Source organism: Neofelis nebulosa, chromosome 12 (genome assembly GCF_028018385.1).
Source record: "Neofelis nebulosa isolate mNeoNeb1 chromosome 12, mNeoNeb1.pri, whole genome shotgun sequence".
NCBI lineage: Eukaryota > Metazoa > Chordata > Mammalia > Carnivora > Felidae > Neofelis > Neofelis nebulosa.
Genome location: NC_080793.1, coordinates 83412371 through 83429358, shown reverse-complemented (window position 1 = coordinate 83429358; position 16988 = coordinate 83412371). Strand labels below are relative to the sequence as shown.

Below are 16988 nucleotides of genomic sequence, written 5' to 3'. Positions count from 1 at the left end.
GGATTTCCACTGGCAGGAATGGGGTGGCTGCTGTTCCAGGCAGAGGAAGAAGAGTCCTGGTGGTGGGAGAAGCTGTGTCTGGAGGACAGGTGGTTCCAGAAGCAGGGAACAGTTGCAGGAGATGATGCAGGACGAGAGTTAGGATCCACTTACAGAGACCCTGGAATCCCAGGCTGAGGCAGTTGGGTTGGAGGGGAGCCCTGGAAAGAGCTCCCAGGTCCCAGGCGGCATAGGCTGCAGCGGAGGAAACGGAAAATACGGACCCTGCGGAGCTGTTATTGCTAACACTATCAGGACAGGATTTAAGAACAAAGATAATGATCACAGTACAGTTGAAAAATAGCAAGACAGGGGCGCCTGGGTGGCTCAGTCGGTTGAGTGTTTGACTTCGGCTCAGGCCGTGATCTCACGGTTGGTGAGTTCAAGCCCCGCATCAGGCTCTGCACTGAGAGCTCAGTGCCTGAAGCCTGCTTTGGATTCTGTGTCTCCCTCTCTCTCTCTGTTCCTCCCCTGCTCATGCTCGCTCTCTCTCTCTCTCTCTCTCAAAAATATTAAAAAAAGTTTTTTAATACAACAAAAAAATAGCAAGAGAAAATTGAAATAAGCCTAATTAAGCAGCCTAGTTAAAACTTCTTGCATTAAAACCTTTTAAATTGGCAAATGTGATAGAATAATGTCCATTAAAAAGTGTTTTCAAAGAAATCCTTAATGACATGGGGAAGAGTTTGCAATACAACGTAAGTAAAAGGAGTTAGGAAATACAGCACAGTGCACAGTATATAGTCTGAACAGAAAGGTAGCAAAATGTTTACAGTCATTTTCTCTAGGTGCTGAGATTACATGTGATTGCCATTTTCTTTTTTCTACTTTTCTTTTTTTTTTAATTTTTAAAATTTTTTGAGAGAGAGAGAGAGAATGAGCACGGGAGGGGAAGACAGAGAGAGGGAGACTCAGAATCCAAAGCAGGCTCCAGGCTCTGAGCTGTCAGCACAGAGCCCGACGCGGGGCTCAAACTCACGAGCTGTGAGATCATGACCTGAGCTGAAGTCGGACGCTCAACCGACTGAGCCACCCAGGTGCCCCGGTTAAGCATCTTTTTAAAAATTTTCTTAATGTTTATTTATTTTTGAGAGAGAGAGAGAGAGAGAGAGAGAGAGACAGAGAGACAGAGAGAGAGTGTGTGAGTAGGGAGGGGGCAGAGAGAGAGGGAGATACAGAATCCAAAGCAGGCTCCAGGCTCTGAGCTGTCAGCACAGAGCCCAACGAGGGGCTCGAACCCATGAACATGAGATCATGACCTGAGCCCAAGTTGGATGCTTAACTGACTGAGCCACCCAGGCATCCCTTTTTCTACTTGTCTAAATTTTTCCAACATTTCATAGGAATTTGCATTACTTTTGGAATCAGAAAAATTGCTTGTATATAAAGATTACACATTGATTCTATTTAAAAATTTTTTTAATGTTTATTTGTAAGAGAGAGAGAGAGACAGACTGTGAGCTGGGGAGGGGCAGACAGAGAGGCAGACACAGAATCTGCAGCCCGTTTCAGGCTCTGAACTGTCAGCACAGAACCCCACACAAGGCTCCAACTCACAAACAGTGAGATCATATCCTGAGTTGAAGTCAGACACTGAACTGACTGAGCCACCCAGGGGCCCCAAGATTAAACATTGATTTTAAATAAGGACTGGCTAACACGATTCAGAAGGATGGTCTTGAAAACCTGATTGGGAGGACTAAATACTTCGGAGGCAGAAGTGACAAACATTTGGGCTAACTGGATATGGGAGAAAGAAGGAGGCAAGAGTCAAAGATCTGTATTCTTCCTCACTCCCTTCTCCTTGGCAGCAGGTGGAGCAATCCTATTAAAATAAAATCCAGATCAATTTCCTCCTCTGCTCTAAACCCTCCAGTGGCTCCCACCTGACTCAGAATAAAAGCCAGAATCCTTAGCCACTTACAGGGACCCACATACCGAACTTAGGGTTATCCCTGACATGGTGGTCTTACCCTCTCCTTCCTTCTGCCCTCTGCTCCGACTGCCTCACTGTGCTGAACATGCCCCAGGACCTTTGTACTTACCATCTCCTTGCCTGCAATGCTTTGTGAAATCTCTGTGTTTTGCTCCCCTCACCTATTCCCTTCTCACCGAGGCCTTTTCCTGGGCACCCTCTCCAAAACTGCAATCCTCTGGCACTCCCATCCTTTTGTTGCTTAATATTTATCCCCAGAACACATCATAACTATATATTTTACTTACTTGTTTGGTTTTTGTCTCTTCCATTAGCATATAAATTGCAGGAGGGCAGGGGTTTTGTTTTGTTCACAGCTCCTGGCACGGTATTAATACTGAGTAAATGCTTGTTGAATCTAAATAAAGAACTCAAGTGTTCCATTTACCTCCAGGGAACATCAGATCTGCCATCATTTAGTAAAAGGCATTTGGTGGCTTGACTCTTTTCAATTGTAAATTCTCTTGGTTCATTTAAAGTTACAGTCCATTTTTAAGGATTCCATTTCCACGTGATTTGTTGGTTTGTTTTCAGGAACAACATCACTCTGTTTGTGGCTTCCAGGCTGATGTCCCCACCTCACCAGGGTAAGCTGCACTTGGGGCTCACTGGTGTCCCAAGCTGTGGAGTGCCAGCCTAGGAAACATACTACCTCCTGGCCAGATTGGCTGGGACCCCTGGAACCCTGGCCATTGAGAGCTACTGCATGGGATGGAAGGTTCTGGAGTCGGTGGAGACACTCTCTCATCTCCAGGCCCTAGCCCGATGTCTTCTTTGCACCTAACGGGTTTTTTAATGAAAACAACTTGAGCCAAGCAGTAAAATGGGAAGGGTTTATCCCCGCTCCCCTGCCCCCAATCTCACCCACTATAGATAAACCAAGGGAACACCAAATGACTGTTCTCTTTTTTACTAAAGAGAAATTTGGAAAATGCAGGCCCTGGACAATCTATGGGGAGTGAATCTACGCATGCATTTTGCTCTAGGAGCAGAGTCCAGAGTTTATTGAATGAGTTGCTCTGTTCCCATATGGCCCACCAGGTGGCTGTAGAATATCACGGATGGGCCCAGCAAGCTGGCCTGGGCTGAAGAAGGCCAGGACAGCCAGGCGCTGCACAGAGACCCCTGGCCCACCTTCAGGCAGGGCTGTTCTGTGTTTTCCTACAGGGACGCCAGACGAGGATGTCGGCCCCTGAGACTTTCCTAGGAGAAGCATGGCTAACACCGTGGAGTGTTTCCACGGCCAGGAGCTAGCTAGCTGCTCTGTGTATCTCATCTGCTTTCTCTCTTACTCTCGAGAGCCAGCCTCTGAGGGAAGCATGGTCATTGTCTCCATTTCTCAGGTGAGGCCACCAAAGCACACGGAGCTTAGGTAACTTACTAGATGCCTCGGTGCTGTTGAGGATCCAGGGTGAAAGGGAACCAGATCCCATGCATCGGCCCAGTCTCTGGGCCACACGGCAGCTGGCAGGTCCCTGCTTTGCACCCCCAGGGCACGGGACTAGCCCCTACCCTCTGTGTCCTGCTCCAGCACGGTGACTGGCCCCAAGCCGTGCTCCCAGCTGGAGGAGTGCACTGAGGGAGCGGGCAGGGTAGAAGGTAAGCTGGTGTTTACTTGTGCGAGCCCCTTCCCCTGGAACTCTTCTTGAGTGAAAAGTGAAATAGGTGAAATAAAAGGCAATCGGAAACAGACTTGGTCCTGTCTGGATGGCACGGGCCCTCAAACCTAACGCTCGCCAAACTTTCCTGCCAAACGGTGGGCTGACTATTCTCCGTGGCCCCTGGCATCCTGTTCCTGGCCCCCTTGTCCCAGGTAGCTGCCCATCCACCCCCAGGCTCCCTGTAGGTGACATCTTACACAGGCAGCATCCTGCTTGGTATTTCAGGTGCCTGGGTACCCGTGGGCCACACCGGTGACCACATGGCCCCGCAGAAAACAGGGGAAGGCACTGCACAGCCAGCCACTGGCAAGACAGGGTTGAGGGGAAATCACTGCTTCTGGTCCTTCGGGCAAATTACCTACCGCATCTGAGGCTAGTTTCTTTATCAGTGAAACGAAGGTAACATCTGCTTACCTGCTAGTGGGTGCTAGTGGGACCGGCTGGAATTCATGAAACCCCGGTGAGTGCTAAGTGTTTTGTTGGTAAGTTACTAGGAGCGATGGAGTGTTAGAGGGTTTCCAGTGAGGATGTGCGGGCAGGGTGATGGATAAAGAGATCAGTTTGCACTGTTGACATTGAACCGCGTCTGTGATGCACTTGCAGCCTTCAGAGTCGGAAGCCGGGCGGGAGCCTGTTCTGAGCCCCCGAGGCCAGCGCACCGAAGGGACCCTCAGATGTTCCCCAGAATGTGTCCCTCTCCTCACCGAGCCAGAGCCTGTCCCCTGCTGTGACAGATACCTAACAAGACTCGTTGACACTCTAACTGTTTGCTCCCAAGTGGCCCATAAGAACATTATTTATTTTTTAAATAAAGATCTGCAGACCAGCTCTCCACAAAGTAAGGTTGGGGACGGCCCAAGTCGACTGAAGAGCTGGCCTGGAGCAGGTGTGCTGGGAAGGGGTTAACGGCCGGCTCTCTGGGGGCAGAGTGCTTCACGGGCCACACACACTATAGAGTAACTCGCATAAAGGATGTATATAGAGCACACAAAGTACAATAACTTTATCCCTTATTCCAATCAGTAGAGATGTCACTGACGTCACCGAAAAATGAGTGCCGCTCTGATATGAATGTTAGCTGAGGTTTGTAAAATTTTTAATTTAATATTTTTGCTTTTAGAGAGTGCTTATGTGTGCACACAAGCAGGGAAGGGGCAGAGGGAGAGAGAGTCTTTTTTTTTTTTTTTTTTTTAATGCTTTGGCTTTTGAGAGAGAGGGTGAGCGGGGGAAGGGCAGAGATCGAGGGAGACAGAGGATCTCAAGCAGGCTCTGCACTGACAACAGGGAGTGCAACGTGGGGCTCGAACTCACAAACCATGAGATTATGACCTGAGCTGAAGTTGGACGCTCAACCAACTGAGCCCCCGAGGCGCCCGAGAGAGAGAACCTTAAGCAGACTCCACGCTCAGTGTGGAGCCTGACGTGGGGCTCGGTCCCATGACCCTGGGATCATGACCTGCGTGGAAATCAGGAGTTGACGCTCAACGCTTAGCACACTGAGCCCCCCGGGTGCCCCATGCTGCTGGTTTCATTTATGTTAACGAGTAAGACAGATCCTAAACGAAGGAGGTTTGTGTCAGAACATCCCTGCCCGTCATGCCACAAGTGAATTCTTTGCCGAATTGGCTCATGGCGGGTCAGGTGTGGAAAGACTCCTTCCCTCATGTTTCTGTGCTAGTCACGTCGTGGCTGCAGGCACGAAACTTTTAGTTTGTATTCTTCACGTCTCTCCACCACTTTCTTAATCCTAGATGATCAAGAAAACAATAGATCAAGTTTGCTCATATCTGGGAGCACATACCCCCCCCCCCCCGACGGCCGCTTGTGAGCTCTCAGTGTGATGTTGCTGAGCTGAGTCATGAAGACAGGTGCTTCTTCCCGGTAGCTGGTGTTGCCATCGTTCAGATGGCGGGGAAAAATGGAAGAGTGTGGATTAACGGTGAAACACAGTAGGTAATGACTGAGTTTTGATGACTGATTACCTTTGTTTTTACCAAAGCTCATTAATTTTAGTAATGATTCTATTTAACAGCAAAATTCTGAAAATGGGGCAGTGGGTTCTCGCGGGTGATGTCAAGCTGGCTGCAGCAGGTGTGGCCACAGGGACCCTACACCGAGGGGAGCTCTGCCCCCCAGGATGTCCGGAGGAGAGCCAGTTGCCGGGTGTCCTCTGAGGCCCTGTGGGGTCAGGTGGTTGTTAGGGCCCTTGAAAGCCATGAACGACCTATCCTTCCTCATCCTCCACATTCCCGCCTGGCGAGGAAGCCCGTCAGGAAGCCGTCCTGACTGGCAGGCTGGAGACCAGGCGTGAATTTGGGGACATGAGGGAGAATGTCACTCTGTTGCCCCACCCTCGCACACACGGGCACCCTACTATCCTCCTAGTTTCCTCTTAGGACATGGCTGGGACTGGAGTCCCAGACCGGGGACACCCATTACTGTTTTGGAGGTGTGTGTCTTTGGGCCAAGTATTCTCCTGAGTCTCTGAGCCTCATTTTCCTCAGAGCACAATGGGGATGCTCTGGCCAATGGCTGTGAGGAGAGGGATGGACAGGAGGCAGCTCACAGCTGCATCCTCCACAGACCCCAGGGGCTGGGGTAGTTTTTCCCGCACCAGAGTTCTTCATGAGAGCTTCAGGGAGCTGGAAACGTCCTCATATCTCCAGATCCCATGACAAAGAGGAATGACTTCCATCTTCCACAATTCAGGGGTGAGCGCAGCACCCAGGAGCTGTGCATTCTCAGCCAGAAGGACTTGCAGGGGAACAAAGTTGACGGTGTTGAGCAGGCCTTCCAGAGTGTTCTGTGATCAGCCCCAGACTGAGCTTCTTCACTCTTTTTCCATCTCTGTTTCACTCTTTTTCCGTCTCTGTTTCACTCTTTTCCACCTTTTTGGGTTTGGTCACTCTGAGCGGTATGCAGGAGGCATTTACTGTGGGGAATCAGGCCACATGCGGTTGTGGGAGCTGGTGAAGAAGTCCAGGGAAGGCTGTGCCTCTGGGTGGGCAGGGCTGGCTGTTGTAGAGAAAAGCAGATGTGAATGGGGGCAAGGAGAGGCTGGAAACCACGGGCACAGAGTGGCCCTGAGTCTATCACCTCCCACCTCTGTGACATGGTGACCTGTTGGAGCTGGCTGCACACATACCTAGTCCGGGGCTCGGAACCCATCAATGAAACAGAGGCGCCACTGGATGGTTTCTGTCTGAGCCAACAGTGGGCACCGGCCACCCAATGACACTGTGGGAGCCACGAAAGCACCCAGCTTAGCCAAGTTGATGTGGTGAAAAGCCACCACCGCACTATGCTTCTGGAGTACCAAGTGCTTTTGGACCTTCTTGTCGTTCTTCCAGGTTCCTATGCCTCTGCATGGAGTGTTTGCTCCAGCCATGGCACCTGGAAAACTCCTACAGCACCTTCAAAACCCTGCAGAGACATCACCTCCTCTGAGAAGAATTCCCTGACACCTGCCCTCCAGGACTAGCCCTGTACTTCACACATGGTGACTGCCTCTGTTGTACCTGAGACATGCCTCAAGGGGACAAGCTGTGCCTGTTTGACAGCTCAGGTTGGTTCATTAATGTGCCCAGGATTGCACAGGGAGAATAGAATTAGTGTCATACAGAGCTATAATTTGAATCCCTGTCGGTGACTTTTCTGATTCTAAGCCACCATGACTAGAAAGCTGAGAAAGATTTGGCCCTTGCCCTTCGGAAACTATTCAGTGGAGGGGAAAGAGAGCTGCAGTGTAGTTAGTTAGGCAGCTGGTGAAATTACCAACAGAGACTCCAGGGGTGGCCCCAAGGCTGAAGTGACAGCACTGTGCTCCCCAGAGGGTCTCCAGGCTGCTCCAGGCCTGGCCGGTAGGAAGGTGAGGACCCCCTCCCTCCAGCAGCAGCTGTCAGGGAGCGTGGTTCCAGCTGACTCCTCACCGTGTGGCTTCGGGCAAGTCCTACTCCTTGTTTGGAAGAGACGGGCCTGGGACGGGTGGCTAAGAGTCCTCATTCACTCACCACCATCTGGCATTGCGGGTGGTTGTCTGGATTGGGCATTTCTTATGTTATTCCACCAGAGGGCGCCAAATCCCAGCTCCTGCCAAATGGGTTCTCTCAAAAAGGGGTGGTTTCGGGATGTGAGCTCAGAGGAGGTGACGAGTGAGAGCTGTGTGTGTGGGTTTGTGTGGAAACAATTAGGGGTGCGTGTGTGCATGTGTTTGCATGCAGCACCAGAGTTTTTTTCCAACTGTCTACATCTATTACCATCACCCCTACCCTGCCGAGTTCATCTCCAGCTTTTTGCTGCCTCCCTTGCTCAGCTCTAGCCACACAGGCCCGCTAGCGCTGCCTCCAACACTCCCTGCAAGATCTGGCCTCAGGGCCTTTGTGCTGTCCCTTCAGCCTGGAACACTGACCGCCTAGACATCCCCAGGAACCTCCCACATTCCCTCTCAGCGAGGCCTTTCCTAGCCCTCCCATAAAAAAGTACCTCCGAACCCATTCCATGCTTTACTCTTCTTTAGAAAAACTACACAACACAATCTACACAAAATGTCACCTATTTAACCATTTTTCCAGTTTTGCAGTATGAAGTCCCTTCTCGTGGTGGTGCAACAATATCCGCCATCCATCTCCAGACTTTTTTCCATCTTCCCAAACTGAAACCCTACGTCCACTGAACAATAACCCCCTATTCTGCCCTCCCCCACCCCCTGGCAAATGGCTGTCCTTTTTGTCTATGAATCTGCTCCGGCTGTCTCGTAAAAGCCATAGAGTATTTGTCATTTTGGGTCTGGCTTATGTCACTCAGCATAAGGTCTTCAAGCGTCATCCATGTTGTAGCATGTGTCAGAATTTGCTTTTTTAAGGCTGTATGATACTCCATTATATGTATATTTATATATTGATTATTCATTTGTCTGTTGGTAGATGCGTGGGTTGCCCCACTCTTGTGAAGAATGATGGTATGCATGTGCTCTTTTCCATGCTCTTTCTGCACAGCACTGAACCCCATCCAGGCACCCTCCCTTTGCCCCCAACAAGACATACAAATGATGGCATACAAAAGACACAGGCCAGCTAACCTAGCATTTTTAATCTAACATCGCTTTTTAAATGTCTAAAAATTCTCGGGACCTCACAATGCTCTTTGGACCAGCTTTATCATTTCACTCGTGTCCTCATCAACGAGTTGATAAATCTTTGACCTGTTCATCCTGTATTTGTAGGACAGTCCTATTTTTAACTTTTAAGAAGTTACACCCTGACGTTCCAGAGGTGTCTTTTTCTTTTTTAACCAGGAATTTAAACATGCCTTTGTGGGATGAAATCGAATACATCAGTTCATGATGCTCTGCCAGCCAAGCTGGGGCTTCTGGTGTCCTGGGGCCATGTGAACGGAGCAGAGACACCGCCAGCGCCTATGTTCTCCGGGACCTTCTTGAGCTGTGGCCGCTGCTCCCAGGGTGTGCAAAGTCCCAGGCAGCTGATGCGGACCCGTGTCTGTGGCGCCCATGAAAGACGGTGCTTTCATGAGAGCGGCCTGCCCTTTCTGAGCCCTTCTGCGAGCCGTGGGATTCCAAATGCTCTGAATGCATTAGCTGACGCTCACACGGTCCCCATGAGATAGACGCCCTGCGGCAGATGAGGAAGCCAGCCTGGAGGATCACAGTGTAAGGGGAAGTTCTAGAGCAAAGACGAGAAGGAGGGATCTGTGTGTGGCAGGATAGGTGAGTGGAATTTTTTTCTCTAGTTCTGCAACTTGTGGCAGAGATCATGCCGAGGGGGAAAGTGTCGGGTGCCAGACCCCACTCCCGGGGACAGTCATCCCCCAGGGGACAGCACCCTTGCAGGGGGCTTGGTGACGGGGGCCAGAGCAGGCCCACCCGCTGTGGCGCCCACCTGGTGCTGGCCTGACGGGCGGGCCAGGAGGGGGCCTGCAGGGAACAAGATGCCATCTTTCCCCCACCTGGCATCCTGTCCCTCCCCTGAAACAACACGACACTGGGCCAAGAGGCGAAGTTCTTGTTTATTGTTGCAGCGACTCTTACAGACATTAGCGTTCAGTGAAATCAAGGAAGAGAACACATTAAATACATCACAACCCCCAAAACGGTACAGAGGAGGGGAGGGCGAGCCGGGCCGGTGACCAGACTGTCAGAGCAAGTACATTCAGTGGGTGTGTGGTGCCATCATTCCGGGCTCACGTGTATATATATTTTATTTATATAATTTATATTTATATATAGAGATCATTGAGTTTTGTGTATACAAAGAACAATATTGTTACAAATACAATACTCTACTTGTCCCAAGCTTTACAATAAGCTCTATTTCACCCTCTTTACAGAACAATAGTACAAGTTCAGACTCTAGGGGCTGTGCTGAATATGTACAAGAAATTTCCTTCCCATGTGGTCCTCACGCCCTGCTGTGATGGAGGGGGGCAAAGAATCGGGTCGTGTGCTCCAGAGGGCCCAAGCCAGGGAAGGCGCAGACAGACACGAAGCTCAGACCAGCAAGCGGCCTTGGAAGAGAGAGAGTAAACAGGTCTAAAAGGAGGTGGCCCTTGGTTGTAAACATTGGTAACAGACACACCACTGGGTCGAGGGACCCAAGAAGGGCGTGTGGATGGGTTTCCTCAGCGTGCAGATGGGGACGTTGGGTGCGAATGGGGGGGGGGCCTCAGGGGCGGCAGAAGTGATGGGGGAGGTAGTCGTTTAGTCTGGGACTCTCTGAGGCCGCTGTTCCATGGTGGGCTCCAGGCCCCGAGGAGCCTGCTCTGGGGAGGGTGTGCACTCCAGGCCTTGGTCTCTGGGGGTCTCCTCCTCTTGTGAACCCAAGGCTGACGGTGGCTCCCTGAAATGCTCCCGTGTGAGAAGGCAGAGACAGGATGCGTTCTGGTGCATCCCAGCTGGACCAGGACGGGTAGACGAAGCTGAGAACCTGTCCCCGAAGCTGAGTCACCAGCATGTCCCAGCCAAGCAGCAAGAGTGGCTTTTTGCCTGGGCCCTGTTGGGGAAGGCTGCTCTGTACATAGTGTTCCCCGTGACGGGGTGGGGGTATTCAGATATTTACATATATAACTATATATACTGGGATGCCAGAAGAGACCACCACGTCCTATGGATTTTCAAACACCGAGTTACTAACGCTTAACTCCCTCCATCCGACGCGAGCAGGGCCAAGAATACACTCCAGGTGAACCTGTACCGAGCTCCGGGAACGAGAGTGTCTGGGTATGCAGAGCCACTTTCAGTAACAGAAGGTAGGTGGTGGACAAGTAACCTCACTCTTCTGCTAGAAGATGCTGGTCTTCCAGCAGCTCTTACCAAATGGGCTTTTGCGGCACTAGTCAAACGTTCTAAGACTTTTGTGCCATAGCAGCAGAATCTGTGTTCTCTGTCCCCTCTCCTTTGGGTGAAGATGCCTAATTGTGATATTGGCAGGCTGCGTAGGGACTGCTGGCCCATCGCAGATCGGCCTCTGTCCCGGTGCTGGGGCAAGTGGCCGGAGTGGTCACCCTGGGACCAGACAGGCATGAACCCCTTCCAAGGCTCCTGAGGCCTCACACCCCACCACTAATGCTTTGTTCCTGTTCTACTCTTTTTGGCAGAGGGAAGAGCGACACAAGGCTCTTGAGTCCTTGACTATTTTGTCAGACACACTACAGTTTGGTAAACTGAGAACTTGGGGCCATGGTTCTGGCTGATTCAGGCTGTGTGGGGCTGAGCCTCCTCTGAAGTCCAGGGGTCCTGGACTGTCCAGCCTGGCTCCCCTGCAGAGGGGGCAGCCCCTACTTTATTAAGGTTTATACTACAAACTGAGGGTCGACCACTGATGCCTTTGGAACATTCGGCTTTCCTGACTCACAGAAACCCTGAGGTACAGAAATCCCAGGGGAACACACTACACAGTCGTCTGGGGCTAGTCTCTTGTTCCGATTTTTTTTATGTTCATGTGTCTCCCTCCCCGTAATCCCTCCAACAAACAAATACATGAGCCAGTCCACATATGCTCACCGAATTCCTGTTTGCACAGATACAACATAAATATCCCATGTGCAGAGAGCAGGGACTCTTAATATTACAAAATATATTAGTTTCTCTTCCCCTGTCTCTGCTGAGGTCATGAATGAAATGGAACAAAACAAAAAAAAGCAAACCAACCCACACCCACCTACATGAAAACAAAATGCTCTTTGGACCAAGAGTAATTGAAAACTGGCTCAGGATAAGATCACTACAACATCTGCATGAACGGAGACAGAATCCACAACACGAGGCACCTGGTGAGAACAAGCAGCATCTCACCCAAGTGCAAGCCCTCTCAGACCCACCAGGCAGCAAGCTGATGTTTCTAGAACACACGTGGGGATGCTCAGGCATCGTGTGAGGTCATCCTTGTCCCCTCAGTTTTGTGGCCTCTCGAATCCCATCCTGCTACGTGGCCCTGAGCAGAGAGGAAAGCTGGTCTTACCTCGGGCCAGGAAGCCTAACACGACTGCATCTGCGTTCTCTTCCTCCACGGGAGCAGTCCGTCCTTCCGAGACCCCCAGGGTGAGTGTGCAGTGGGGGCACGAAGGGAGTCCACTAGGACCCTGAGCCAAGGCGGCGCTGGTGGGGCCAGGCCTCGGGGCGGGCGGAGGGGTCTCGCCCCGGACAAGGCTGAGCAGCCCCTGCAGGCCTCACCTGCCAGGGGAAGGGACCTCGTGGAGAGGCAAGGTGGGCTTTCCAAGGGCTCTGTGTGCCTCACTGGTGAGGGAAGGAGGTGAGGGCGATACCTACACAAGAGAGGCTGTATACGTACCTGTGTGGCAGAGAGGGAGGAAGAAAGTACCTGCCCATGTCTCTCGGCTGGTTGGTGACCTTAGCACAGCCTGAGGCGGCTGGGCTGCCCCAGGACCTGCCGAGCTCTCTGCACCAAGATGGCACCCTGGTCCCAGGCCGTCTCCCTCCTACCCTTGGGGGAGAAGGCTCACCTTTAAGAACGCAATTATGTCGAAACTAAAAGTAGTTATGGAAGAGGCATAAGGTTGGCTCAGAAATTCTGGGCGGAGGGGTGTGGAGCCCCAAGTCCAGTGTGGTGGGCAGGGCAAACCCTGAAAGACACAGCTGGTCTCTGCTGATACACCGTGTTCCCATACACTGAGCCAATCAGAGCCAAGACCAGCCGCTGGACTGTAGGCCCTGCTGACTCAGCGCCCTCACTGCCCCCCCAGGAGCACCTCTTGGGGGAAGGGAGGACTCCCCTGGAGCCGTGACGGTCCTCCTGGGAGCCCCCGGGGGCCCTTCAGGATGGTCTGGGCAGACACCCGGTGGGTACTGGCTGCTCTCTACCCTCAAGGGCGTGTGTACAAAACTTTCTGGGCGTTAAAAAAAAAAAAAAAGCAAACTGGAGAGAGAGTAAAGAGGTCTGCAGATTCTTCTCTTCCTGTGTAGAACCGGTGCTGGGTGTGAGAGGGAAATGTCTCAGTGGGCACACAGATGCAGCACGAGAAACACACCACGAGTGAGGACAGTCCTCCATGCAAGCCGCCAGGCGGTGGGGGCACGGCCTCAGATGTAAACGGGTTGCTCCTGGGCCGTCAGCAGTCGGTACATGGCAGCCGGCATCGTCTTCATGTGAATCTGAGGGCAGAAACGTGCATCAGCAGGCCTGAGGCTGCGGGGTGGGGTGGGGTGTGGCTGTGTGGCCATGGCCCCCCGTTGCCCCGGGGGGGGGCAGCACCTCTAACCACGGCAGGGTGCGGGGGGGGAGCTCCGAAGATCGCCCCCCACCAGCCACAGGGACCTGACTGAGGCCTCCAGGAAGAGAGGGATCCACGGGCTTTCTAAAACGTGTGGGGTGGCACAGAGTGCGCAGTGAAAACCGGGGAAGCTTTGTTTCGCAGCCAAGGCAAAAGGAGAAAATCCCTTAAAAGCAAGGGAGAGTGGCAGTAGGTAGGGGTGGTGGGTTGGGACTCCTCCCCCAGGGGGTCAGGTGGCTCAGGAGGTGGGCCCTGGAACAGCCATCGCCACCCGGAGGAGGCTGGAGCCTGGAGCTGCCCCTGGAGGCCTGGTCCATCTATCAGACGGTCAATCTGAGACTTCCATGGCCCAGCAGGTGTGGTGACATTAACTGGAAGAATGGACAGAACTCGGGCAGCCCCAGGGGGAAGCCACAATAATGAGTCTGAGAGTTGAGAAGAAAAGGTGAGCAAATAATGCAGGAGAGAGTGAATCCTGTTTCTAGGAGCTGCTCTCGGACGCTGCTAGGCAGTGGGTGACCTCTTGGCCTGAGTCTGACGGTTCTGCTTGTCGAGCAGGGTTTTGAACCACAAAGGACTCTGCCTCGAAGGCCTGTGTGGGGCCGCGCAGGTGCGAGGCCGGGGTCCCCCAGGCACACCCCCACCCCAGCCCCCGCTCCTACCTCCCCCACCGCATTGGAGAGGATGTGGACGATCTTCTCGTGAGGCGTGGCCACCACGCTCTGCCCGTTGATCTCAATGATCCGATGTCCCACGCGGACGCCGCCTCTCTCGGCTATGCCCCCTCGCATGAGGCTGCAGATCTGTCAGAGCCAAAGGCCACACCGTTAACCCTCACGGCAGGACCGCATGTCGGAGAGGTGGGCGGAGACAGGACTGGCTTTCCTGGACCCCTGCCCTCCGTTCTCCACGGTTACTTTTTGGGGCATTCCAATCTCTCGGTTTCCTTTTGCAAGCGACAGGGCTCCGTGGGCGCACAGGGCCACCCGGCCACTGCACCCCGCCCGGGGGATGTAGTACATCGCAGGAGGTCATGGCACACTGAGTTCCGACTGCCTGTCATCCCAGCTGGGTCCTGGGGAAAAGAGCTTTTTGGACCTGTCACCGAGTCACCAACGGTTTCAAACTCTCAGCCTGTGTAACACAGGCGAATACTATTTCCCACATTCACCGCTAGGACTCAGACATCCAACTGGATCATCTGCAGCCTGCTTTTCAGGGTCACGGTTACATGAGCCAAACCCCGCTTTGGGTTTCCAAAGTGTGGCCAGCTGGCCGGGACTTGCTCCTTTCGACCTTCTCGACTTAGCAGCCCGTGTTCAAACTCACTTCCCCCCGGAAAGGACATCGGGGCTGGGTTTTGCCTCTGTGTAGCCGCACATCATGGTGTGCAGAAGCTGCAGGCCGGTGGAAATGAGCTCCCCAGGGCTTGGAGTTGGAGGGCTGGGGGCTCAGCCCTGCAGGGGAAGGCCGCCCCCACTTCAAACAGAACATCAGACTTTCTCCAAAAGAGTGTGTTTTTAGTTTCCAAAGTTGACATTTCACACCAGATCGTGCGTTTTTTTTAAAATTTTTTTTTTAACGTTTATTTATTTTTGAGACAGAGACAGAGCATGAACGGGGGAGGGGCAGAGAGAGAGGGAGACACAGAATCTGTAACGGGCTCCAGGCTCTGAGCCATCAGCACAGAGCCCGAACCCACGGACCGCGAGATCGTGACCTGAGTTGAAGTCGGACGCTTAACCAACTGAGCCACCCAGGCGCCCCAGATCGTGCGCCTTTTAAGCCCACGTAGACAAGACCGTGGCATCGTGCGACAATGCTCTGTGACCGAGTGTGTGGACCCCGCAGAGCCCCCCACCCAGTACTCTGGGGTCAGAATGCTGCTTAGGTGCTTCCCACACTTGAGACAAAACCGAGGGACCCACTGGTGCTATACAACAACTCTTTGTTCATAGCTGAACTTTTAAAATTATTTGCATATGAACAAAGCAAACAAGGAAATATCGGCAGATAAAAACAGGTGTCTGCCCAAAAGCGTAAGGAATAAGTAACCCCGGCTCCCTTCCTAAGAGGAAAGTGAGGCCGCTGAGGTCCAAGGAACAGATGAAGGGGAACTTCAAAGGTACTTCAAGCGTATTTCTAAACCTTGAAACAGACTTGGAATAAAATTTTAAAAACCTACCACTCTTAATTGAGATTTTTAAGGGGGAAAAGAATAGCATTCTTCAATCTGGAAGGATGAAGGGAAAGAGAAGGAGAGCACATCCAAAATCTAAAAAATCAAGGTCACAGACAGAGAACAGGATGGTCATCAGAGCCCACAATTACTGTGATTGCAGAATAAGGCAAACCAGCACAAAAAGGGAGTAATGCTGAGTATGGAGTTTCTGTGTGGAATGAAGAAAAAGTTCTAGAAAGAGACAGTCGTGACGGTTATACCACTGTGAATGTACTTTAATGCCACTGAACTGTATGCTTAAAGATGGTTTAGACTGAGGGGCATCCGATAGACTGACCCGCTTAGTCAAGCGTCCAACTTCAGCTCAGGTTATGATCTCACAGTTTGTGGGTTCGAGCCCCGCATCGGGTTCTGTGCTGACAGCTCAGAGTCTGGAGCCTGCTTCCGATTCTGTGTCTCCCTCTCTCTCTGCCCCTCCCCCACTCGCCCTGTCTCTCTCTCTCTCTCTCAAAAATAAATAAACATTAAATTAAAAAAGAAAAGTATTGTTTCCGGACAGATATCCATGTGATGAAAATACTCTTCATCCCTAAAGTGCTATTCAGGTTAAAAGGGCAAGGCAGAAAACATGCACGCATCACAGCCGTGGGGGCCGGGGCTCTCCACCTGCACTGTGCCCTGGAATCACTGGGGAGCCCGCCCAGTGCTGCCCAGTGCTGCACACTCCTGGTGGGGGGCTGGGGCAGCTCTATAGGGGCTAACAGGTGTACCCAGGTGGTGACACAATGGCATCCCCTGGCCGGAGGGGAAGGACGCGCTTGGTGACACATCCCAGCCTATCTCAAGTTGGCAGCTGGGAGGCTGACCCTTGCACCATCACAGAGAGATTCAGGGCCAGGGCCCTGGGAACCACCCTTCTCTTCTCATGTGCAAGGGCACAGGATTCTCTGCCCAGAGGGGCACACAGGGCCTGCCCTCACCCACTCCTCCCTCTCCTTGCTGGGTTCTCTCAGGGAACTGCCTGGCTTTAAAAAATAAAAATTTGGGGCCTCTGGCTGGCTCAGTCAGTTAAATGTTCAATAAATATATATGCAGATGAATGAATGAAAAATTTTCTCGATCTATAAAATGAGTTTTGACTAGATTTTGGACCGTGTACTTAAATAATCGTCAAGAGGCGCCTGAGTGGCTCAGTCGGTTGAGCGTCCCACTTCAGCTCAGGTTATGATTTCATGGTTGGTGGGTTCAAGCCCCACATTGGGCTCTGTGCTGACAGCTCAGAGCCTGGAGCCTGAGTCTGACAGATTCTGTGTCTCTCTCTCTCTCTCTCCGTCCCTCCCTTGCTCATGCTCTATCTCTCTCTCAAAAACAAACATTAAAAATAAATTAA

The 16988-nt window shown here is 52.1% G+C and overlaps 1 protein-coding gene and 1 long non-coding RNA gene across 10 annotated transcripts in view; one reads left to right on the top strand and one right to left on the bottom strand.

Annotated features, from left to right (window-relative positions):
- The first annotated feature begins 1194 nt into the window (after window positions 1-1194).
- Window positions 1195-12084, top strand: LOC131492096 (uncharacterized). Of its 2 annotated transcripts, XR_009251850.1 has the most exons (6): window positions 1195-2601; window positions 3182-3357; window positions 3901-4135; window positions 5427-7240; window positions 8969-9397; window positions 10850-12084. It is a non-coding gene; the product is annotated as an uncharacterized LOC131492096 (long non-coding RNA). The 2 variants fall into 2 exon arrangements; XR_009251849.1 differs by having other exon boundaries at window positions 3901-7240.
- APBA1 (amyloid beta precursor protein binding family A member 1) overlaps window positions 9678-16988 on the bottom strand; it is a 208905-nt gene continuing 201594 nt past the window's right edge. For 6 of the 8 annotated variants that reach the window (XM_058695743.1, XM_058695747.1, XM_058695749.1 and 3 more), the window contains 2 exons: window positions 14079-14219; window positions 12523-13297 (listed from right to left, as the gene is read on the bottom strand). In XM_058695743.1, the coding sequence (XP_058551726.1) occupies window positions 13226-13297; window positions 14079-14219 (213 nt within the window). In that variant the 3' untranslated portion in view covers window positions 12523-13225. Of the gene's footprint in view, window positions 10680-12146; window positions 13298-14078; window positions 14220-16988 lie in introns of those variants that run through there. The other 2 variants (XR_009251847.1, XR_009251848.1) reach the window with 2 other exon arrangements.